Source organism: Camelus dromedarius, chromosome 19, assembly GCF_036321535.1.
Source record: "Camelus dromedarius isolate mCamDro1 chromosome 19, mCamDro1.pat, whole genome shotgun sequence".
NCBI lineage: Eukaryota > Metazoa > Chordata > Mammalia > Artiodactyla > Camelidae > Camelus > Camelus dromedarius.
Window position 1 is genome coordinate 9,871,938 of NC_087454.1, and position 25,230 is coordinate 9,897,167.

A 25,230-nucleotide genomic window follows, 5' to 3' on the forward strand; every position below is an offset into this window, starting at 1 on the left:
CGATTAAATAAGCACAACAGGGGGCAGAGGCAGGTATAAAGCGGGCTCTCGCGTGGCTGCGGCGGTTGATATTCCTGGCACTTGGTGTTCCAGATGCTTCCTTACGGTTTGCCTGTCTGTGTGGCTCGGGCTCCATATTCCACTCGTTTCCCCCTCAACGTTTTAATCTCGCTCAGAGGCACCCCAGACGCAGAAGGCGCCGGGACTGGCGATCTCTCTAAAAACGGTGGTCTTTTGTAGGAGGCGGCAGCCAGGGCTTCCCTTTTGGGGTCCCCCACCCCCCCTACGCCGCCCTCGCCCGCCGGGCCGCGGCGGGAGGTGGCCTTTCCGTGCGTTGGGGCGCGGGCAGAGGTGACCTCAGGCTCCCCCGAGCCCGACCGCGGCACGCTCCGTGCGAAGACGCGAAGCGGTGTCCTGAGGTGACACCGGCTGCGCCGCCGAGGCAGCAGGCGCCGCCGATCAACTAGTTCGCACAGAGGATTCCTCTTGGTGCGTGGCCCAGTTTTCCTTAGGACGGGCTCCAACCCCTCGCCGACACCGCCCCCCGCGCCGCCACGCTCCGAGGCCTTCCCCCGGGACGCCGCGCGTCCCTCCCCCGCCACTCGGCGGAGGCCGGCGCGCGCGCGATTCCTCGATTCCACAGGCGGTTCGCGCCGCGGGTGGGGGCGGGGCGCGCGGGGAGGGGGCCGGCCGCCGCGGGGGGAGGGGGACCGCGGCCGCGGGGCGGGGGCGGGCCGGCGTGGGGAGTTCCTCGCTCGCGGACCACACGCTCCGCGGGCCAATCCCGAGCCAGCCTCTCGCAGTGTCACACGCGGGACACGTCCAAGCGTTTGTTGGCAGGGCCGGCGAGGGGGAGGGGGAGGGGGCGGGGTGGAGGGAGGGGAGTTGAGTGACAGACTTGCGCGGCAGGCTGGGAATTGTAGTTCCCAGATCCCGTGGCCATAGCCATTTTGTAGTCGGGGGACTACAACTTCCAGAAGATCAAGGGGACCATTCTAAGGTGCCCCGGGAATAGGCGGCTCTCCCCGAGGCCGGGTGTCCTGGGGCACTGGCACCCAGCAGCCCGGCTGCAGGTAGACATGAGGGCAGTGGCGGGGGCTAGCGCGTGGCGGCTGTAGGGTGAGCGGCAAGCTGGGGAAAGGGGGTGAGGTGGAGCGACCGAGCGTGCCTTGCATTGAGCTAGGGAGCCTCTCTCAATTCCACTCCTAGGCTCGGCGTGGGAGCGATGCCTGGGGGGTAGCCCGGGAAGGGTGAGTCGAGGCCTCTTGGCGTGTCACGTCGGTGGGGCTGCGAGAGTCCTCTGGGCTGGGCCAGGGGTGGTCGGCGCCGGAGTAGGCAGGCGCCTGGTGGCTCAGCTGTGGGAGTTTTCGGCTAGCGTCCGGTGGGGAATTATCCGAGGAGCCCTAACTTGTATAAAAGCAGAGTCCATTTAAAGTTGGGCTGGATAGCCTCTCTCTCATTGGTTAGGGGGCTTGGAAAAAAGAGACTCGGCGAGCCCTCGCTGTGGTGCTGCCGCCGCCGCCGCCGCCGCCGCTGGAGTTGACTCTTCTGCTCTCACTGCTGCTGCAGCACAAACGTGACTTCCAACATTTTTTTATTTATCTTTCCCTTTTCTTTTCCAAGATGTAACTACAGATCAGACACTAAGGACCTTCACGTTTCGCGGATGTAGTTTTTGGAGGAAAAAGGGGGGGAGTGAAGGGCGTCGGTTTTTTTTTTGTGTGTGTGTGTGTGTTTCGGGGGAAATTTTCCATTATGAGTGTTTTACTAAAGTGAATTTTTTTTTGTTGTTTGCTTCGTTCGTCTTTGGCTTTTTTTTTTCTTTCCCAATTTCGGATTTATTTCAAGGCGAATCAGGCTTTGGGGGAAGAGGAAGAAAAGTCGGATTACAAGATCAACCACCACCAACAACAATAAAAACCACCGGGATATTTTTTTGCAAATTTCTGACGGCTTTAAATTCATGAAGCAATTGTCCCCTTTTGCAATCAGCATTTGGATCTCAGAATGAGCAAGGAAAGACCCAAGAGGAATATCATTCAGAAGAAATACGTAAGTGCTCCTAACAACACATCCTTTGACTTGTAGTTTTAAGCAATGGCTGTGAATGTCAAGTTTATAGATAATTCTGCAGCTGAAGGGTTTTAAACACAGCGTCCGATAAGGCTGTTTCTTTCTTTTCAGAAAGAAGGCTATTCAGGCAAAGTCGTGTCTGCCTAGTTGGGATGAAAAAACAGATTGGTGTAGCGATACCTCCAGTGAATAAATTGACCTCGAATGACACAACCATAATCTAGTTTCAGATGAAAGGCAAGGGATTTTGGTGGAGCACAGGAGGGTAGGGGCTGCGGTAATGTAACTAAACTGCATTCTCGGGCGGATTTGGCCTCATATTGCACTTTGCATGCAAATGAGCCTGTGTTATTATTATTATTAATGTTATTTGGGAAATCGTGTAACGCGTGTGTTTTGGAAGACCTTTAAGTTGCAATCGAGGGTCCGATTATGGCGATCTTGTTCCTTGCACTGGTACATCAAATTTAATGTATGTGGTCGTTTTGGCTTATTTGGTTCGCAACATAAACCAGTTGGGAATCGTGTTACAGCGAATGCATTTGTTGGGATTGACTTTAATAATGGGACCGGTTTTGTTTAAAAATCCATGGTTTCCAGTTTTAGGGAGAAAAAGACATACAATATAGCTAATGTTTTTAAGTAGGAATGTGAATGCATATGTAAGTGACTACAAATAATTTCTCCCAGTTAACTGGGCTTCTGAAATTGGGTGATTATTCAGAGATCTAAATGGTTTGGAATAGTTAAATTTTGTTTTGTGCATAGTACAGCTACGTTTTGATTGGCATGGGGAGTGTTTTTGTTTTGTGTGTGGTGGCTTTTTTTTTTTTAAGTTTGGGGGGAGGGAGGGGAGTGGGGACCGAGGATTAACCAAATATGCACTCGAGTGATCGGTGATTAGCTGCATACTTTAAATCAAAGAACTCATTTTAAAAAAGGCCAAATGAACATACATTAGGAATAATGCAACGTTATAAGAAAGTTTCATTTGACTCGAGACGACAAATTGGTGTTAATATTTTCCTTTTTGGAGCAATATGATGTATGTAATGGGAGATGACCTTCGGGGCACTGGTTTTATAAAAAATACATTTAATGGAAAAGCTGAATGCCTCTTTTAAAGGGCTGATTCTAATGTAGACACGTAAACTTCAACTATGAAAGAAATGCAAGGTTAAATAAGCAAGCTCAACTTAAAAAGCTGTTCCCTAAAGAATTTAAGAATTAAAATACATCCGCATTGCAGAGGGCTGGGGAGAATGCAAAGGACTACTTTAAACTCGGGCTGTGGAAACTGCTTGGAGACAACCTTGCTTGGGAGCGTGGACGCCTTCCCGGGGCACCTCCGATCCGGGTGCAGCCACAAAGCAAATGGGGTAGAACTTGGACCAGAGCCACCCCCGCCCCCGTCCCTGACCCCATCCCAGTCCTCGCTAAGTTGGAGAGCAGCATGGGGTGGGATTTTTTTGTTGCTGGTGGTCAGCGGATTGTGTCGAGTTGCTGGCGGCGGCCGCGGGAGGCAGAGCAGGAGTTAACGCTCGGGGAGCCGAGCCCGTGTTCCGGACGTGCTCGAACCGGCGGCAGAGGGGAGGGCGCGCGGGGGTCGTGCCGGCTAGGCCGGGCCGGGCGGCCGCGTGCGGCCTGTAGGGGGCGGGCTGTGGGCTCCGGGCTGCAGGCTCCGGGCCGGGCTCGGGGCCGGCGGCTAGGGCCCGCAGGCGGGTAGGTGGGTGGGGCGCGGGGGCGGTGCGGCCGGTCGGCCCGGGGAGGGGGCGGCGCGGCACGGCGCGCGGGCCGGGGGCGTGGCGGGGAGGGGGCGCGCAGCGCGCGACTGCTGCGGGCGCCCCCCAGCGCGCGCACGGCCGAGCATGGCGGCGGCGGCCCGGCCGGCTCCTCGCGGCCCTGCCCGCCGGCTCCAGTGCGGGCCCGAGAGCAACAGGTTAAGCCGGCGAGACGTCAGCGCGCCCCCTCCCCGCCCCTCGGTTCCTCCCCCGCCTCGCGCGGGCCTCCCCTCCCTCCCTCCGCCCCCCGCGGCTCCGGGTTCCCGGCCGCTCCGGCCGCGTTCTGTTGTCATTGTGACGTCACAAAGGGACGGGCCCGGGTGGAACCTTCTCCTCCTCCTCCGTGACGTCAAAAGTCGGGCGGGAGGTTCCAGCGCGGCGGGGCTGCGGGGGCGGAGGGAGCGGCGCGGAGGCGGGGGCTGCCGCGTGGGAGGAGGAGGAAAAGGAGGAGGAGGATGCGACCGGCGTCGGCCTTCCGCCTTGACACGCCGCGCTTCCCCTCAGGTGAGCGCTGGGAGCCTCTGGTACCCCAGGGAGTGGCCCCGACCCAGCTCCGATTCCATTTAGAGGGTGGGGAGCAGTGCGGAGACGCCTCCTGTCTGCGGCAACGTTTTCGCTTCCTGTTTCCAGGTCTGCTGATGGTGTGGCATTACTGCGGTGGTGGTCGTGTTCTCTCAACTAACGCTTTTGAAAAGCAAGGAAACTTCATTCAGGGAAGCTTGGCTTTGTAAGAGGACCATGTTGTGGATTTGGTTACCATGTCACTTTAAGTCGTGTGTAGGGTGTCTCCGCAGGATGTGGCGGGATGCCTTTCAGGGTGATGCTGCCCAGCGTCAAATGTTACTCTTTCTGGAAGCCTTGAAACAGCAGGGTGGCACTTCTTCGCTGTGCCAGCTCTAGGCTTATGGAGTATTTTGAGGGGCCAGACGAAGGAAGACTTCTCACTGATACTTGTGCTTGGAAGAGCACTGGACTGTAAGTCTAAGGTGTTTTGGGCTTAGTTCTTCTGAACCGGAAAATAAAGAGACTCGAAATCTGAGTCTATTTACTCTTCTGTAAAATAGAAAAAGTAATACCTGCCTTTGCCACTTCAGTTTATCTGAGTTCACGTGCGTGAGATAATGTGCGTGAAAGATGTAAAACTGCCATCTACGTAAGGTGGAATTATTACTTGAGCTGGTGAAGGCAGCACATTTCCTACAGTTGGTCTCAAAAGCTTTTGATGCCTGCCGCGTTGCCGTTTAGTTTATTGCCTTAGCAAAGCAGAGTTTGGGGGTGGGATTGTAGATGGCAGGCTTTGGGAGGAATGATTGTTATATTTCATATTAAATGACGTCCTTGAGAAGCTCATAAATTGCGATGTAATCCTGTCTTAATTGCCGGGCACGACTCCCACTACAATACCTTAAATAACTGAAAACATTTGCCTTTCAAAACCCCAATCCACTTGGACAATAAAAACAGTTGCATGTTTTGCTCTATGGTTATTTTGTGCCATTTATGTCACTCCACTGGTTGATTATTCCTATGGAGAATAGCAGATATGATACCCAGGCTTCAAACCCATTTGATCTTTGATGCTTTATAGCACGTATGAGTTTGAAATAAAAAATCTCTGCCGTGTGAAGATAAGATTCATGCAGTTAGCACGCAAACAAATTACCAGTTTGATTTCTGGGACTGCTCAAGCAGAATTTGTACCAGCAGGCTGTAAGTTTTAAGTATCTAATTTTCTGATTTGAAAGTGCACTATGATTGGAAAAACTGAAAAGTTTGTTACAAGATTCAAAAACAGGATTTACTAGAATTACATAAAACTGTAAAGAAAAAAACAGAACCACCCCAAAATGTACTGATAGGATTTATGAGCACCAGCCCCCTCCCCATTTTACACCTAATTGGGTTATTTTACAGTTCTGGGGGAAAAGTACACCTTATTTAATGGCTACATTTTTCCTTTTCTGAGTTGTTCACGTGGCTTTCTTCCTGTCTCTAGTAGTGGAAGAAACTTTTTCTCTTTTGTCACGCAAGTCTAGAGTAGAGACAGTTTAGCAACTGTCACTGTCTGGAGAGATTATGGAAGGAATACTGTCAAGTCTGAGGTGCGTCACTGAAATTTAAAAGGAAAAAGATCATGCTTAAAAATTATCCAATTTGAGTTATTACTACCTGGGTTACTACTTCACCATATACAAGTATCTGATTTGTGTGTCCCCCGTTGCCTTTGGCCCAAATAGCCAGCTAGAATTATTTGGTACTTGGATGGTATAATGGCTGTTCCCTCTGTCTTAGTAGGTCAGACCAGTTCCTGTTGCTGGGCTGAGGGCTATTGACTCTGAAATAACTCCAGTGTTAATCTTAACATATATTTTGCTCCAAAGGTTATTTAAACTTTCAGAAAGAAGAACTCTTGGAGTATATCACTGATGTCTCTTAGATTCAAAATAGAATCATTTTCTGTCTTTTTTTCCTTTCAAAGACGACATGGGAAAGCCATATTAAGCCTGGTATATTAAAACACTTGGTAAAAGCTAACCTGGATTTTCAAAAATTTAGTCATACTTTTATTTAACCCAGTGTATTAAAAACATCATTTTACCATATAATCAATTCAAAAATTGTTAAGGTATTTTACATTTTTTTCATCTTAGGTCTTTGAAATCTGGTGTATTTTTTTTTTTTACCTTGCAGGGCAACTCATTTTGGACGAGTCATTTCAAAAGTGCAAGAGCTACGAAAGGCTGGTAGCTATCCTAGTGGACAGGGCCGACTGCAACTAGAGGTGTATCTAATGTAGCATGGTGTCTGCATTGGTGAAACACTTCAAGTTCTGCAAAATTGCACACCAAAAATAGCAGGGGTAATGGAAAAATAAGGATGGAGCAGGTCACTCAAAACCTGTGTGACTTGGGTAAAAGTGAGCCGCAATGAATTGATAATTTGGATCTGGAAAAATGACATGAAATGCTCAGGCAAGCGCTTAGATTCCAGAGTGAATTTTGAAAGTTGAGAGTGGTTATGCTGGCAGTGTTTTATATAGTATGGAGCTGATGTAGCCAGGACAGTATGGATCAAAGTTTGCTGTTAGCTGTAGGCATTGTTTTTTTTTTTGTTTGTTTTATAGGGTTTTTTTTGGGTAGATGAATTTTGAGGTGTTTTTTTGTTTGTTTTTTTGTAGATGCACACTTTTGTAGTTTGGGAATTTTTAACAAATCATGAGTGGATACTGAAAAGCTGGACTATTTTTAAGGTTTGCCCTTGATCATGACGGTCTGAGGACCTAGACTCCTGACATTTTTATCCGAATGGTTAGAAAGTTTTGCAGTCAAAGAAATTTGGTTTTTGGAATTCTCATTGCATTGTTCTAATCCTCCTAATGTTACTAGTCCACGTCTGAGTCTCCCCCAGGTTTACAGTAACAGCTCCTGGTCACCTTTCATCTACCCGGTTCTCCTGGCTGCAGAATGTCCTGGCTGTGATACCGACCCCAGCACGAAGCTCCTGGCCAGTGGGCAGGCCTGGGGAGTGTGTGCCTCTGCCCCCTTTGGCTCCTGCCCAGATAGAAGGCTTGCCAAGTGTCAGTTGTTTGTTCCCAAATCTGGTTATTCCAGTTAGACTTACTGCAATTTCAGTTAAATATTATGTAAACCTTTGAAAGAGTGTGAAAAGAGTTGGTTTCTCTGAAAACTTTAGGCTGAATGTTTGGGAACCCTTGGTAAAAGTGAAGTACTGAAAAAATGAGGCTGTTCAATTAGATGTGGGCTAGAATTTTAAAAGACTTGGGGAAAATCTGTAAGGATTCTGCTCACACATTGCTTTGCAAGTGTTAAGAACTGAGCTTTGTGGCCAAACTCCCTTCGCAGCAAACAAAACAGTAACGCAGCAAACAAAACAGTAACGCAGCAAACAAAACAGTAACGTGGAACACCGGAATTCTCAAATCTATCTATCTGTAACTGAAAGTAAGTTCATGTGTTCATTGCATATGTATATAATCTACTTCTGTTTATCTATCTAGATAGTTTTCTTTTCTTTTTTTTTTTTTAAGGTTTCCCACCTATAAAGTTTACATTAGCTAACCAGCTTTGGGTCCCTATCATCTCTGATAAGAGTACTTCCATTGTATTTAGCCTTAATCCCCAAATATGTGCTTCCTTATCTAGTTCATGCCAGGTAGCACAGATAAAATTCTGATCAGTTTAGAGTGGCCCTACCGAGGTAATTTGTATTACTTTTAGAGGTAAAAACAATTGAGTCATTCTCAGGATGGTGGGAGCAGAAAGATTAGTGATTTTACACATTTATGTGGAGTTCAGAGGCTCATTTCTTGTAATCCAGCAACTTTAATTATTTTATCTTATTTAGGAGATACTGCTGAAGGTCTGTTCTCATTTTAAATCCTTAAGCTTACCTGTTAATGGAAATGAGACATGTCGAATCTGTTTCGTCCTTGTGAATCAGTTACCTTTTGTTTCTTTCCATCTCCGAGGTAACTGTTCTTTCATTCCTCTGACTGGCCTCCCCTCCGCAAGCCTCCTCAATTCCTTTTCCAGGCCCCAGACTTCGTCCCCTTTGTCCGCAAAGCCTTTTCCACACTTGTCTCATCATCGCAGGCTCCTTTCCTTCCAGGCTGGTAGGAACTGTGATGACTGGTTTTCTCAAGCTGTGCTGTAGTATAGCTATTTGTATCCTTTTTGGTAGACAATGTGAGATTTTTCTTAGCCTTTTAGGGTTTAATCTTTTCTAGGAACTTCAGAAAACCCTATAGCCTTCTGGCAGCTTCACACTTTTAAGGGGTTTTCATTCATTTCTGATTCAGAATAAAATTAAAAGTGGAGCTGAACCTTGTGGGAAGTCGGAAGTGGCAGCTCTGGCCTGATACTCTTTTGCTCCTGGTCGAATGACCTGGCCTGCTTCCAAGACTACTGCCCTGTCACCTCTTGCAGATGGCTTTTGTCTCTCTTGGTCTCTTAGTCAGGATGTGTGGGATGGGAAAGGGCCCATGTTTTACAGATATCGATCCTGTCCCAGAGGGCCACACCTGAGTGGGCGGCTGGACTACAGCCCTGGGTCTCTGGCTTTCTGTCTTCTTCCACCAGTCTGTCTTGTCACAGGTTTTACTGCTCTTGTGAGGAGGTGGCCCATGTCTCCTGGGTCCTCTTTGCCATTTGCAGAAATGTGCCAGAAGAGCTTGGATTGTGGGAAACACTCTTGGTGACCCTGCCTAGCACCCACCCATCCCTGCTGAAAGCATCTTCGGGGGAAGAAGACATGGTCGGTTCTGAACCGACCACTCAGTTACTGTTTCCTTAGTGAGTTCACACGAGAGAAAGAGGCTGTTGAGTCCATTTTACTGAAGGGAAAACTGAGGCAAGTTGAGTCTGGCCAGTGAGTTAAAGGCTGCGTCTCCTCTCCAGTTTTCAGTCCAGATGAACTAGAGGTAAAAGGAATGATGAGAGTAGCCTTGAAAAGGGGAAAAAGGTTGTAACAAGGGCTCTTGGCAGCCTTTCGTTAGGATATTTTGCTTGAGAAAGTCGGGGGGGGGGATGTTAAGGCATTTTTGGTCTCAGATGCATGTTTGTTTTTTTAAACACCAGTTGGGGGAGCTACCCCCTTATCCCCAGCTGCCTGTCTCCTTGGGTCCTCATTGGAAAAAGCACTGAGGTCCCCGTTGCCTTTGAAACTGGCTGGTTTGTACTCTGTGTTTTATAAGTGTCCCCACCCCTCCCTCTCTGAGTGCCTGAGGGCTGGCCTGGGCCACGTTAGCACATTTGACTTTGCAGGGCTTCGAGGCTTTTTCTGGCACTTGTGTTGTTGCCCCTGACTTTTGCTGCATAGGGGACCATGGGGCGCTGAGGGAAATAATCATTTGCCCTCAAATCTCACCAGGGTCCGGGCCAGGTGGTAAACAGAGGCTGCCCAGATATGTTAATGAGGCAGCATGAGTAACGGGAACATTATACATAATTACTCACATACTCAGGGGATGTCTGAGGGCCTTAGAAAGGGGAGCTCTACTGGCAGAAGTTCTTGAGCTGCTTTTGAGAACTGGTGCGGCCTCGAAGGCCTAAATTGGATTTTAAGTTCTAATTTTGTAAGGCTGTCAAGCTCCACCACCCATGAAGAGGAAGGCAGTGAGCGCTGAAACACTAGCAGCGGTGTTCAGTTACCGTGAATCCTAGAAGGTTCACCAAATTCATAGCCACAGATTTGGCCCCTCGGTACTCCCAGTACAGCTCTTCTCTCACACGTTTCCTCCGGTACAACGAGGATTTCTTTTCCAACAACATTTTTTGGGTGGACGGGGTGGGGAGGGGTGAGAGGAGTGAGTTTTGTGCATCAGTTTTGCATCGGGAGACCCTCTGGTTTATGGTGACAGCAGCCCAGGATCTAGTGACTGGATCACACAAGGGAGTGTGGGAGACTTTCTGGCGCCCTGTTTTATTGCTGTCTTTTTAAATCTGGGTGGCTCTTTCTCTGTTATTTCCCAACCCTGATTTGGGTTAGGGCTTGGTCTGCAGTGATTGTGTGTGTTATCTCTTGGTTCTCATTTCTTTCAGCTGTTAAAAGTGTTTGGTGCCTGTGGGGGCAGAAACAGGTGCCAGGAGGAAATGAGAAGGGATTAGGGCTGAGCATGTGTTTCTTGCATTTATTCCTTCCCTAGGTTTGGGGAAAGGGAGCTGAATGAATGCTTATTCTGTTAAGCAGCAGTTGGATGTGGATCTTATTAAAATGTGGAGTGTTTTGTGCTTTGTGTATGTCTTACCGCTAGTATGTGGGCTTCAGGAATGAAATGCCTCAGATTGGGGCAGGCTTGATTTAAATAGGTAGGGCACTTCTGCATTCACAATGGACAAGATTGGGAATACAAGCTGAGCTCGGAGTTGAGCCCTTCATGACACTGGCTGTGTGACCCTGGGCAAGCAACGTAACCTCGCTGAGCTGCTTCCTCACTTGGAAAACTTGTTCCGTGCACCTCACAGGCTTCTTGCTGGGAGGGTCTGAGGTTTTTGATGTGAAAGCACTTGGTAAACTGCATACTATGCACAGCTGCTCAAGAAGGTACTGTTACACAGTTGGAAATCACCAACCTGGAGACATCAGGTCTGTCCTTCCCACCTGACTTGGAAATAAATGAAATTTTTATATTAAAAAATTTTTTATTTTAGTAGGGGGAAGGTAATTAGGTTTATTTATTTTTAGAGAAGGTACTGGGGCTTGAACCCAGGAACTCATGCATGCTAAGCATGCTCTCTACCACTTGAGCTATACCCTCCCCACTAGTGACGGATCTTCTAAAGTCCATTTTGGAATATAGAACAAAGCTTTAAAGGTTAGAAAATGATATGATCTCTTCTCACCCCTACCCCCTGGTGGTGATTGAGTCTTTTCTATATTATCCAGAACATGTCTGGATTAGAAAGAGGGAGAGATTGAGAATTGAGATCAGAGTGGCACTGAATCTGTGCACAGAGATGGTTCCCCAGATTTTTAACCTGGATCTTAGAGCAATGATCACCTTGAACTTGGAAATCCGATGATCATCATCCTGCAGTGCATCAAGTCTAAACTGTCTGTCCTCAGCACCACGTACAAAGGCTTTGCTCTGCCTTGAGCTTCTGGCCACCCTGTCTGCTTTAGCTGAGCCCAGTCTCCTGGCCTTTGCACATCCTGGTTCCTCACCTTGCTCAGGGGATTGCCTGCGGAGCACACCCGACCTCTCTGAGGCCTAGCTGGATGGCCTGTCACCCCCTTCCCCAGTCGGGCAGAGCCAGGCCCCTTCTCTCTGAGGGCTGGAGTCCTCACACCCACTTCTAGGTGCTGGAATTAGCATTTACGTGCCTCCCACCCTGTTAACCCCACAGAAGTAGAGGCTGAATTTTATGCTATCACATGGTTGAGTTGAAGCTTTTGGAGTATTTCAGATCCTACCCAGTAGTGGGAGGGAATTGGTAAAGACCTACTGGGAAAGGGTGAAACTTCACTGATCAGAGAATTTCATAGCTGAGGAAACCTGAGGCATCTAGTAACAGAGGTTGCACATTTTGTCAGTGACACATCCGGGGTGTGAAACCCAGCCCCTGATACAGTGGAGGGCCATCCGGGTACTGCCTTTGGAGCGGTCTTTCAGAGATGCTGCCTCTTGCCAGGTGAATCCTCAGTTATCCATGTTAACTGCAATAACTGATTCATTTTCATGGAAAAATAAAATCCATGTGTAATCCCCATACCTGATTAGGCCAGTAGTGTTTGTCCCCCTTTGAAAATGACTTTTTCGCTTTATGAACTACTGCAGTTACCTGCGGGGCACTCCCAAAGTTATAGGAACGTCATTTTACGTGTGGGCTCACACTCACAAGTGATGTTCTGTTCCACGCTTTTTGTATTTATATCTCATCTCAGTGATCAAAACACATGATTCTGCATCATTATTTTTAATGGCTGTTGGGCACTCGGTCGATCTGTACCACAGTTTGCGTGTTCTTGATGGGTTTTTCACAGTTTGGGGGCTGTTGTCCAAAATGATGTGTGCAGTGAGCTTTTCCGGTATCCTATATCCTTTTGCCCTTAATTCCAAATTCCTCCAAGTGGAATTACTGACTCACAAGTGCCCGTGTTTACGTTCAGATCCCTCTTACGTGGCTTTCTAGGAGAAAGGCTGTACTAATTTACGGTCCCCCAGGTAGTGCCAGCGGGTTTGTTTGTTTGCTGGCTTTTAAAAACCAATACAGGCACTTGTAACAAGTAATAAAGATGTCAGTTGGGTTTTATTTAAGTTTCTATTTCCTTTCCTTGTCCTCTCTCAGGGCATTAGAACTAAATGAGATAAGATATGGGAAAGCACTTTGTAAAACAAAATTGCTCTGAGAACACAATGTGTTATTAGGACGACTGTAGCAGTGAAGGAAGAAGAGAGTCTAGAATTGTACAACTGCATAGTTCATATTTATGAAATGCTTTTTTTGTGAGGACATGACGTAACTTTAAGGTGACGTAGAATTGCATTGTTTTCATAAGTGATTTCAGCCTTGTTTGTGAGGTGGGCTTTGTATGGTTACAAAGGTCCCATTGGGCTCTGGCTTGGGAGATGTTTCAGTTAAAGATAGCTGGTATATTCTGGTTGCTTACCATGCTCAGACTGTTAAGCATTAGAAAATATGACATTGTCCTTGTCCTCAGAATTTACAGTTGACACTGGGAAGAGGGGGGTGACCTTGGATAAATCTCCTACCTCCGTGAGTCTTGGTTTCTTCATCTGTAAAGTGGGGAGAATTATACCTTCATTTATTGGCCTCTCAAGGTCATTTTGGGGGAGGCAGAATCGGATGTTAACATGTGAAGTGCTTTATAAACTGTCGAGACCATGTTATTCTTAAGTCTGCAGGTCTTTGTGGCTTTAACTTTCCAGCCTCAGAGTTAAAGAGGGAACCCTGTTTCTGGGTCATCCTTGCTGATTGATTGCAGCCTCTCCGGGTGTCTGAGGAAGAGGATAGAGATGAAGCTAATATAGGTGCTTAGCACTCTTGTCACCGAGGCTTGCCTTCCTCCCTCCCCCAACTTTATGGGAAAACCGCAGTTCGATATTTACATCAGACACATCTTTTGATCATTCAGATGAATTTTTTGCCATCCTCCCTCCCCACCTGTGAGAATGAGGCGGTCTCACAGAGCTACTAGGAAGCAGCATTACTTTTTGGTATTTAAGAATACTTTTGCATAAACTTCCTCGCCTTCCTTTTCATTCCCCAGACAAGATGTCCCTTTAGAGATGAGGTAGGACTAAAAGGTTTATTGTTTTTACCCATAAGTTGCCTCCCTTTCCATTCTTTCACATGAAAGCTTCGTGTGTTCTATTTTCAGCTTGTAATAATGTCTTGATGTTGGAGGAGGAAAGAGGCAACGGGATCTCGAGGAGCCGTGGTCTGGAGTCCTGGTTACATTGGTAGCACATGGCTTCCACCTGCCTTGAAAGGCTGGGGTTGTGTTAACCTGCGGAGCTGTTTATCTGCCGCTGGGCCACAGGACTGGGTCCTCTGTCTGCACTTGCCACGTGACTCCTTTCCAAACTGATGATCCTTTGATAGATGCCAGACAGTCAGCCTTGTTTCTTAATCATTTGAAAATGATGAAACATTTGGTGGGGCTCTGTAAAGAGCTCACTCCTGTGCATTTGAGAGGGTTTGATGGGGACCAAGGAAACAGTCTCACTAAGGAGCCTCGTTACTGTAGTAGTTCTGTGTGACATTCCGTTCCATCCACTCCGCAGCTTTTTCTACTGGGACTTGGACTTAGTTACAATTTTTTGAGAGGGGGTTTATTTGATATGTTTCCGTGTATATACCACACCTCATTCCGAAAAGGATTGAAAGCCATAATGAGCAGTCATCCCGGGAGCAAACAATTTTTGCTTTGATCTGACTGAAGTTCACTTTCTAAATCCCCGGAGTGACAACTAGATTAAAATATGGGCAGCAAGGGGAGAGAGTACAGCTCAAAGTGGTAGAGTGCATGCTTAGCAGGCACGAGGTCCTAGGTTCAATCCCCAGTACCTCCTCTAAAAAAAAATAAATAAATCTAATTACTTCCCTCCCCTACACACAAAAAAGTAAAATAAAATAAATTAAAATATGGGCTGCGAGCATTTGTCCTTCTCAACCCAGCAGTGTTTGGGCTGAGTAGCTTTTTGTTTTAGCTCTGAAAACTTGACCTAAAACTTTAATTAAAGGCAAGGTTTTTTAAAGTGATAATGGTATCGACACCCTGACAGAACTTTTAATCTGGAAGAATTTCAGAGATACATCAAAGTAATCCCCAGTGGTGATCACATCCTTGAATGGCAGAAATCAGATTTGTATTTAAATGCCAGTGCAGTCTCTCTCACCTTTTTCTGCTGTGCAGGGGGCCAGGGAGGGTCTGGATTTAATAAATGAACTTCTTTGGGGTAGCGGCTGGTAGGTGTTGTTGCATGATCCTGCATTCTGTGTCTTTAAAAATGTTTTGAAATTCTCATTTTGTATCGTAATCCTTACAACTACTGTTAGGATTCCAAACCATTGTGGTTTAAACTTCGCTGAAATCTGAAAGGTGGCTGACAGAGTGAAAGGAAACCTCCTTTAAGTGAAGAACACACTTGGCCTGCCTGATTGTTCCAGACTCTGGGCTCTGGGCATAATCCGAGCCACAGGCCACGTCTCCTGGTTGAAGAGGGAATACTTGTTCCTTCCTCCTGGACTGTTTTCCCCCCAGCTCAGTATAAATACCATCATTTAGTCCCGCGGAAACCCCTGATAACAAATAGGAACTGCAAGAAGCCTGCTCTCTTGTGCTTGTGATAAATCAAAACTCTAAAGATGCTATTAAAATGGGTTTTGTTTTGGCTCTGGTAAGCTAAAACATGAGGGGAGAGGGGGTGGGTCTGACTTGGTAGTATCTGAAGCTGAAAAGTGGTTTTTCCCTCTTCTAATTCTGCTCCCTGCTCCAGGTAACCACTGGAAGAATGGAAAGGTCCATTTTCTACCTTTTTTCCTTTCTTTCTAACATAAGACTAGCTGAAGTTGTCATGTTATTTCCTTCCAGAATTTATTGGAGCAGTAGGCAAAGCCTCTTGGGAGTATAAATAATGATGATTATAAAGAACAGTCAGTTTACCAAGGAAGGCCATTATCTTTGACTTGCAAAAGCTTTTACAGCTGAACATTGTTTGCTTACAGTTGTTTAATACAAATGAAGACCTTCATGGTACCTATTGTAATAGGAGTCCTTTTACTCTGTACACGAAGGTCATCTCAGTAAAGGACGGAACACCTTGCCCAGTCCTAACTGCTTGTTTCTCTGGACAGGCTTTATAAATGGTCCAGGGGAGGCCTGGGATCCTTTTGTTCCTATGGACAACGGCACAGGATCCTCCTTGCTGAGTGTTGAAAGATTTCTAAGGCTGATAGGTGATACCAAATGTACTTTTGGAGTTTCTCCTCTGTAACTGCTTCATACCCAGTTTACGAATCCAAAGATGGTTTTAAAACTAATTTAAGGGACTTGCCTGAGTAGGCACTGACTTTGGATAAATATATTTAAATAGTAGGCTGTCATGCTCTTAATTAAGGCCCACAACATAGCGACAGGGGAATAGGAAGCCTCCAGTTGCAGTTTTTACTTTTTGGGAGATGAAAGTTGTCCCTCGTCACACTTAGCAGTCTAACTCCAGTGTGCAGATATATATGTATGTATATATTCTTGGCATACGTAGCTGCCTTGGCTGCTGCATCTTTAGCAAAGTGTCAGCCCCTTTTAGCCTTTCTTTTTTTAAAACTCTTATATCCCCAACTTATTCCAATTCTTTTGGCAGTTCTTCAACTATGTTTCTTCTGGCGTTCCACTGGAGGTTCAAGACAAAAGGCATCCTCGGCATCTCAGTCTTCCCTGAGTGGTTTTTGGAAGCGAATGCGATTTTTTTTTCCCTTTCCTTAACAGTTCAGTGGTTTTTAGTATATTTGGAGTTATGCAACCATCACCACAATCAATTTTAGAACCTTTTCAGCACCCCCAAAAGGAACTCTATACCTCTTTGGCAGTCACTCCACATCTCATCCCAGTTTTCCCAATCTCTGGCAAACCACTCATCTACTTTCTGTCTCTCTGGATTTGCCTTTCTGGACATTTTATGTAAACCGAATCATACGATACAGGGCATTTTGTGACTGGCTTCTTTCACTCAGCGTAGTGTTTTCAAGGTTCCTTTATGCTGTAGCTTGAATCAGGACTCAGTTCCTTTTTATGGCCGAATAATACTTCATTGGATGGAGGCACCATACTTGGCTCACGTGTCCATCAGCTGATGGACATTTGGGTTGTTCCTGCTTCTCGGCACTTGTGAATAATGCTGCTGTGAACATTTGTGTCCAAGTCTTTGTGTGGATGCTGCTTGCGTTTCTCTGGGAGTATCATATTAGACAGGCGTGCACATCTCGATTATGACTACGTTTATTTACTGCTCTTTGACTAACCTGCTAAGCTGTTCTCCAAGCCTGGTCCCTGAGCATCCTGTGTTCTGTTCAGCAGGGTGCTGCATTGGGGACCCTCTCCTTCTAGGCAGCTGCTTTGCCCTTGGGGCCTGGGCTTCTTGTTTCCCTCACTGCCTGACTGCCACTTCTCCCCGTGTGTGGGTGGCCAGCAGTGGTCTCATTTCCTCTCCCCCTCTGCAAGCTCTGAACGTGTGCTTAGTTAGGTGTGAGAAGATGGTGGAGCTTGGAATTTCATCATAGCTGATGGGCTTTTTGAGGGGGCCCAGGTGTTCTGGGTTGTCATTCCGGGCCTTCAGGTGTGTCTTTTCATAGCACTTACCAGATAGAGGTTTGGGAGGATGGGGTAGGTTAAAAACCCTGGCCACTCTCTGGGAGCAGAGCAGCACCGAGGAGCAGTTTTCCTGCCTTCCCTTTGGTTTTGTCCTCGTTACCAGTGTTGACAAGGAGTAGAACTGCTGTTGACCTACAGATTCTGCTGGATTTTCTTGCTCCTTCCAGGTCTGCTTTTTACCCAAGTGAAAAATGCTTAAAAATTTTTTTAAAAAAGGCCCTCCTAATGGAGTCCTTTGAGAAACGGGGGTTCTTTTAAGGGAGAGGGATGGGGCATGTTTTCTATTGATATTTCTGATTTTTGCCAGATTTATTTTTCCCAAATCGGTGTGGAATTGTTGGTGAGATGGATTCCCTATTTGAATCAGGCACTTTTTGCTCCTTTGCAAGTATGATGCAACAGAAGAGAGGTGGGATGGTGGGGGCTTGAGGAAGTCCTGTTACCCAGGGGTGCTGGGAGCATTTGGAGATGTGGACTGGGCAGGTCCTGATTCTCTAGGGGTGATGACTTGGTGTGGGTGTCCGGGCTTTTCCTCAAGGTTCCTGGTGATGGGAAGCCAAAGAACAGCGTCTTAATGTTTAGGGATTTTATTTATTATGTAGTGCTCAAGTTCAGTGTCAAGAAATTTCCTGGTAATGGATTTAATCCTGCTTTTTCATACTCCGTGGTTTTTCTGGTACAACACTCGGTTCCGGATTGACTCTTGTGCTCTGGTCACTGATTTGCCTTTCGTTAAGGGGACCCCTGGCAGACGGCTGTATTCACTCTTTTCTCAGTATGTGGTTGAATACCCAAGAATTTTCAAGATGAGATACCCACTTAAATTTAGAAGGTAGGTGTGAGTGTGTGTGAGAGTGTGTGTGTGTGTTTGTGTGTGTGTGTGCATGCATGAATATCTAAGAAGGAGTTACTATTTTAAACTTTGCATTGTTTAACTGGAAATCTGTGTTCTGTTCTGCCAGGCCGCCTTTGTGTGGTGTACCTATAACCTCTGCACATACTTGTGCCATTTCAAAAGCAAATGCCACATCCCGCCTACTAAAATTGCTTATTAGAGCTAATTTTAAGAATTGAGTTAGAACTGCCCTATAATGTAATGCAGAATATTTCCCAATAATGCCTAGGTTAACAATGATAGTCTTGCTGTATTGTGCAAAAAAGGCTTCTGTTCAGACCCAGCTGGGTTTCAGGCTTAATTCATTGCTCTATGGTGGGATCACCACAGCTGCTGTGGGGCCTTTACAAATGCAAAAAAGCTGTCAGTGTTTGTTTCATCAGCTGCATAAGTGATGAGGCCAAGTTGAGGAATCCATTCCAGTGCGCAGTGTGCAGGCTGTAGCCATTATTGTTTACAGAATTAGTGTGTTGGAGCTTTAAAATAGTTGGCACATCGACGGCCCTTTAAAAGCACAAGACTAAGGGACAGGACCAGTTGGTTGTCCTTGTAATGTTGGCCGGATCTAGCCCAGCTCTTGTCTTTGACAGTCACTTGCTCCAGTCTGTGCTGTGGGACTGACCCTCTTTTGGGCAAGGTGGGGGTGCTGAATTCATGTCCCTTTAGTTCTACATCTCAAACTTAGGTTTACAGTCTTTTTTTTCCCCCACTGTTATTTTAGAGTCCCTTAATTGTAATTGAATTTTAAAGCCTTAATAATCCTCCTCCCTGCAAATAGGTATAGGACTGTCAGCAGGTCCAGCTCTGTGGGATTTATTTTGCGAAATGATACTGCTTTGGGAATTGCCCTTATTTCTCCCTCTGGGTGCAGAAGTTCTTGGCTACAGAAAAACTCACTGTACAGTTCACTCTCCAGCCAGTTAGGGGTGTTGCTGCAGGGTTCCTCAGTGGATGCTGACCCCCTTCCCCAGGGACCTGGTGTAGCCATGGTACCATGTCCAGTCCCTTTTGGGACCTGCGTCCATGGTGTTTCACAGGGTAGTGTATAATAATTGCCCCTTTCATTTTAACATGATAGATTTTTACCCCCCTTCTCAGCTCAGGGATCTCTCTGAAATTCGTCATGCCTCGTGGAGTTGGAGGGCACTGGTGGTGGCCAGTCTGTACAGGTTTTAGAAGCAGAGCTTGTCAGGTCTCTGAGCCAACGGGAATGAATAATGGTACTTCTTTCCTCCCAGCTGGAAAGGTCCCACAGTGCTCTCCCATATTATAAAAAAGATGGCACGAGGCTCAGGTCTCCAAATTAAAGGTCAATACTGATCAGCTCTATCTCAAATAACTGTCACATACGCTCTCCTTCATTCCTTTATGTCTCTACGTTTTACCCCATGAAGTGTCTGGAGCCCAAGGGGACAAGTGGGGTTCGATGAGTCCCATGTGGTATTTGTGCTGATTAAGCAGAGTTTTGGGATCCTGGTGTGTCCTCCCTTTAAAAGAGCTCTTCTGAGGGGAGAGGGGGGTCGCCGACAAGCATATTTTAACTTTCACACTGAACTTCCATCAGAGAGCAAATTCGGGTACCAGTCTAGGTTTTTTTTACCACAGCCCCGCCCACCGACCATCGCTCTCACCCTGGAACGGCAGCAGTGAAAAAGAAAATGGAAAACAGTGAGGTCCACATCCTCTGCCCCTGGGGGGAAGGACTTGGCGGGGCCTCAGAAGGAAATGGCAGTTTCCTGGGCCAGAGTGCTTGGTTGCCTTCAGGAACCGCGTTGCCCCCACCTGTTTCTCCTGGCTGGGGTGTGTGCTATGTATTTTGGCTTTAGGAATCTTTTATCAAAGCCCCTTATGCTTTTATTGAGTCTTTTGAGGCAAAAACGTGTTCTTGTGTTGGTTTGTTTTAAAACAGTTTCCTGAATCCGTATCTGAGCCTGTGTGTGTGTGTGTGTACACGTACGTACGTACATACGTCATCACACGTTCCCCGGCGACCCTCGGTTGTTGCCTGCCTCCTAGGACACTGCTCTAGATGCCCCTGGCTCGCTGAGTGCCCTGGCAGATCCCTGGGCCGCAGTGTTCTGCACTGTACGGTGGGATGGGATGGCCTCCCAGAGCAAAGCTAGGTGCTGATGGGTGTAACCGTGTTCCCTTCTGCCTGCACCGCAGTGTGGCTTTCTACGCCTGCTGTGATGCAGGGTTTGGACTAATGCTGACACATCACAACGTGCTGGATGGCAAACAGTTAAATTGTTCTCCTTCGGCTGTGGGGAGAGATGGTGAGCTCAACCCTGAACATTAACAGTGTGTGGAGAGCCTGGGCTTCCCGGAGTGTCGTTCTCCTGACCTCAGCGCTCTCCACCCACCCAGCAAAGAGTCTTAGGTGAACAGCTCACTAGCATCAGATACAGAACCCTGAGTGCCTTTCCTTTTCCCACGCGGAGGTTCAGAAATTGAGATCTGCTTCAGGGGAAGCAAAAGGCCCAGGGATGCCAGCAACTAGAAGGGGAGTGCCCGAATCCTAGGCAGCTGGCTGTAAACGGAGGAGGGAACTGCCCCCTGGAAGGGCACCAGTTGTGAAATAGTCCAGGTAGAACTTTGTTCTTAGAGTTGGGTTTCAAATGGCAGTAAGATGTGGACACAGTTGGAATACTAAGAATGAATGTGCTGTTTCTGGTGAGTTTTCTGGTTGGTTGTTTCAGCCCCTGCTGTTAGTCTTTATGAGAGAGCATTTCATTGGCTCTCCTGCCTTCAAAATCTGCTGTGATGTAGGAAGGAGATTTCACCTGTATTTCATTATTGAGGACCTTACTAGGCCCTCCCGGCTGTCAGTCTGACAGTTCTTTGTTACTGTACGTCCATCTGGATGGGACAGAAGGATGCCAGGCTATATGCCTGCTGATCTGCAGAGCGCTGTGTGTTTTCCCTACATTCCGAGGATGTGGCGGGGCCATGTGGAGCCCTGGAAGTAAGCACCATTCATCCGAGGGTTCACATGAGGAAAGTGGTTCCGCAGATTGCAGATTCACACAGCCTCCCGGCATGTTAAGGGGGCAGAACTTCTAGTCTTAACCCCAGAGTGGCAGAGGGGGAATCAGTCGTTTTTACTCTGGCCACAGTGTCAATGTGGACTCCTCCCCACCTTGGAGAGTGGAGGATGGAGGGTGAAAATGAATGCCCTGCTTATGAAACTGCTTCTCTGCTCACTGGACATTGTGCAAAGGGGTGGTGCACTCCCTGCTCTTGAAAGCCCGTCTCCATCACTGGATGCAGAAATTTAAACCAAAACCTCCAAACCCTCTCAGGTGGCCTTTTTGACCCGAATTAGCTTTTCATAAGGGCGTAGCTGGATTTTTCCTGCATGAAAGCTTTAACAGCACAACAGAAAAGCTCATCTGCTTTCAGCTCTAACTCCTGTTGACTTGTTGGTTATCTTGCTGTCGCTAATAGAAACTAAAAAGGTCATTTGCCAAAGTGACTTCCTAGGAGCTCAGCTTAATGCCAGGCTTCCTCTGGTCGGAGGGAAATGGTTGCTCCCTCCCTGTTCCGCTTCTTTCCCTTATTCAGTTGTGGCAGGATGAGTGCTGGGGGAGGCCAGGGAGATGGGGTGAGAAAAAGGACCAGTAAGGAGTGGCTGTGCAGAATGTGGACTCCTCTCCGAAAGCCTGTGTGCAGAGGCTGGTGGCTTTAGAAAGGGGGTAAAATGGGAGGGGGTGACGGTTGCTGAAGCATGACAAGTCTCCAGAGGCCCCGGGACTTAAAAACAAAAAAGGGAGCTTTCTGCACATCTTTTGCACTCACACGGCTTCCTCTCCTCCGTCCTTTCCCCCCTGCTGTTCTGTAAATCTCCCAGTTGGAAAGTTTGAACACAGGAGCGCTTCTTCCTGGGCTTCCCTTGGCAGAATGCTCACACGCAGCTGCAGAGAATTTGCTTCCCTCTTCACAGCATCTCCCCTCTAGAAGCGTTAGTGGGACGACGAAACAATGACAACTTGAGCATTTTTCAGAAGTGGAAGCCAAGTTTAATTAAAGTCAAGGAAGTTGGAGGCTGTAACTCTTTTGTTCAACCTCTTCAGGTCAGGCGTGTGCCAGTGACAGGCAGGGTGGAAAATGCCGGGTGGCTGCTCCCAGTTGGGAAGTTGAACGCCTCCGTGTCTGGTCTGGGGAGCACTCCAGAGTGTATCACATGTGCTGGGCCATCACCTCTTGGTGGGCTCGAGATGGTTGCGCCTTTATAAGGCGCCTCTTTCCTGTCAAGGGAGGAAAACTCTTAAGTGGCTTTGTCTCCCCTACCGTCTGAACGCCCCCCACCTCTGCCCACCCTCCTCCCCCTGGACCAAGCCTAGGCTGTAAAACGTCTTAAAAAGTGAAATTTCTAACTTGATAACTTCCTTCTCACATTGGCTTTTTAATCTTTTAGTGTACTTTGGAGGTACCCCTGAGCATTTCCTTGGCCTTGCAGGTTTTACACATTTCAATTTGCCCAAGAGGAAACCCTGTGTGTTATTCAGGCAGTATTTAGGTGTGTCTGAAGTGCTTTCTCTCTGACTGTAGACCAGGGTCCAGAAGTGAGCTGTGGTCTAGTCCGACCTGGATTGTCAACTGGAAGGACACTGAGAATTCACCTCACAGACTGAAGAGTTGTACATTCCATATTTGGTGACATGGCCTGAAGTTGAATTTTGCCAGGAGATTATCTAGCTTTATTCCTCAGTAGTTATATAGAAATTGTTTAATTGTGTGTGTGGTTTTGGGTTTTTATTTTTAAAAAATATTTTTGTTTTATACTTTTATTTTTTATTTTTTAAAAGCTTATTTATTTTTTTGCAGGGGGAGGTAATTAGGTTTATTTACTTAGTTTTTTAATGGAGATACTGGGGATTGAACCCAGGACCTCATGTATGTGAGGCATGCACTCTACCACTGAGCTATAACTTTCCTCACTAAAAAAAAATTATTTTTAAAGGCACAGGGAAGTTATAGACAGTTCTATAGAAGAGGAACATAGTCATTCTTTGGTACTTTGTATATTCCAGCAGTTGTCTTCAGACTGAGGAAATGAGTGACCCAGGACCTTTCTTGGGTATTTTCGTGTATTTGATCCTCCCCATTTATTAGGAAGTCTGACAATCTTCTTTCATTTCACTGCTATGGAATTGGAGCTTTAATAAGCTTAATGGTTTCAAATCCTGTCAGGCTAATGTGTAGTCAAGTCTGGAACTTGCAACTGTACTTTCGGACTTTACAGGGACTGTGTTGTAGAGGTGTTGAGCTCTGGTTTGGGTTTTTGCTCTGCCTTGAAAAAGCCATGGGACATTGTCCAGTTTAAGTTTTCCTCAGCTGAGAAGTCCTAATGTATGATTGGAATATTCTGATTTTTGTCTTCCTAGGTATTTTTAGCCCACCCTCCCTTCTACTTTATTCAATTTTAATTCTACAAATACTTGTTGTCTACTTTGTGCTATTTGTCCAGCTACATATTTTATACTCTCGTGGTGGGGAAGGATGTGGGAGGGAGTTCAGGATTGAGACCAAATAAGGTACCAAGAGGGTTTCAGGCCGCTGTGCGCTGACCACACTGGGATCTGGTTACAGGGAGCGTCTACGGTGGGGCCTGAGCATCTCCCAGGCACTCAGCACGTGGCCCTGCATCCTTATCCTCGGGGGGTGTAGGACTGACTTGGCTCTTGTGGGTGGCTTGCGCCGTGATTCTCTTCACGTCTGTGTCCCAACCAGGGAGGCTCTTTATTCACTGGGGAGTTCTCATAAGATCTCCTTTGCCAAAAAAGGTTTGTAAACACATTTTAGGGGATCCAGCTTGGCTGAATCAACAGGGGCTGAAGACCATGTTAGTCATTCTCTTCCAACTGAGAGGTGTTTAAAAACGGTGATGGGACTGTGAAGCCTACCCATTGCTTCACACAGCCTCTTTTGGCCCAGAGTCCTGTACATGCTCCTTCCTGAGGACTGTTCTTTAGTTTCTATTTTGGAAGGAAGCCTGTTGTTGCGTCAGTGCACTGTCTGTGTAGTGTTGCGCGTTTCCCCAAACTACGTCCTGTCTCATTTGGTAAACACAGAGCGGTCTCAGGGATTTCTGTGCAGAGCGCTTGCTGTTCTGCCAGTTTCTCTCCAGAACTCATCCTGAAAGCTAATGTCTTGAAAAAAGAGAAGTTCTCTATTGGATAGTAGCTACCCATTGGTCGAATCTGTACCTCCTTAAATGTTGTACATGCAGTATTTCGTATACTTGAGTCTGACTGCGACCTGTGAAGTAGCCTTTTTCCCCAAATTGCAGTTGAGGCAGGGAAAAGCGGCCAGGGTTGCACCGGCGGGGCCCCCCACCCCCCCATTTGAATCCTGCTCTTGTTTCACTTTGAAGTCTGTGCTTGTCTTCATCTGGGTGGGCAGTGCTGCTGGGATGTTACACAGCCCGAGTCCTGGGGTTCAATTCTGACTCTTAATAATTATTTAATCTGTGTCTCAGTTTCCTTACCTGTAAAATAGGGGTCGTAAGTAGTGTAGTATGTCGTTTAATTTTGACTGGCTCAGTTTGTACATTTTCATTTCATTACTGCAATTTTATTTATTACTATTGCCACACTGTCGCTGAATTTATGAACCTAGTTCTCCCCACCCCTCGTACCCCCAGTAGTTCTTTACAGTTCTACTTTTAACACTCAGGAGAATTATTTTTAATGACTTTTTTTTGTTCGGGTTAAAAGATACAATACTAGGTTAAGATTACTTATTGTTAATCGGTATTCAAAACAATAACTTAGTAAGTGGCTATTTATAGAGAAGGAAGTTGGATGATTCAGAATTGGTGCTTACTAAATTTTATGAGTCTTCATTGTTTTACTCGCTCAGTTTCCCCGTCTGTGAGGGGGAATTCCTTTTGCCTGGAAACAACGCAGCTTCCTCAAATTAAGAGTAACTACGAGTGTGGTGGTCTTCACCATACTCATGTTCACTGTCATCTTGACTTTTTAAAAATATTTCTACTTTGCTAACAATATTGAATATACCTGGTGGGTTCTCTGTAAATGATTGCTGAATTGAATAGCAGAATGATTAAAGATTTGTTAAGTGGTGTGTTTATATAATCTCTTTTTCCTCAATTGTCACCACCGA

The 25,230-nt window shown here is 46.8% G+C and overlaps 1 protein-coding gene and 1 non-coding gene across 4 annotated transcripts in view; one reads left to right on the forward strand and one right to left on the reverse strand.

Moving 5' to 3' along the window:
* The first annotated feature begins 925 nt into the window (after positions 1-925).
* Positions 926-25,230, forward strand: part of JARID2 (jumonji and AT-rich interaction domain containing 2) — a 228,191-nt gene continuing 203,886 nt past the window's right edge. The window contains exons 1-2 of one of the 3 annotated variants that reach the window (XM_031435169.2): positions 926-1,073; positions 1,849-2,052. In XM_031435169.2, the coding sequence (XP_031291029.2) occupies positions 2,008-2,052 (45 nt within the window). In that variant the 5' untranslated portion in view covers positions 926-1,073; positions 1,849-2,007. Of the gene's footprint in view, positions 1,074-1,455; positions 1,577-1,848; positions 2,053-4,229; positions 4,359-25,230 lie in introns of those variants that run through there. The other 2 variants (XM_064476215.1, XM_064476214.1) reach the window with 2 other exon arrangements.
* Positions 22,966-23,039, reverse strand: TRNAV-CAC (transfer RNA valine (anticodon CAC)). The gene has a single exon. It is a non-coding gene; the product is annotated as a tRNA-Val (tRNA).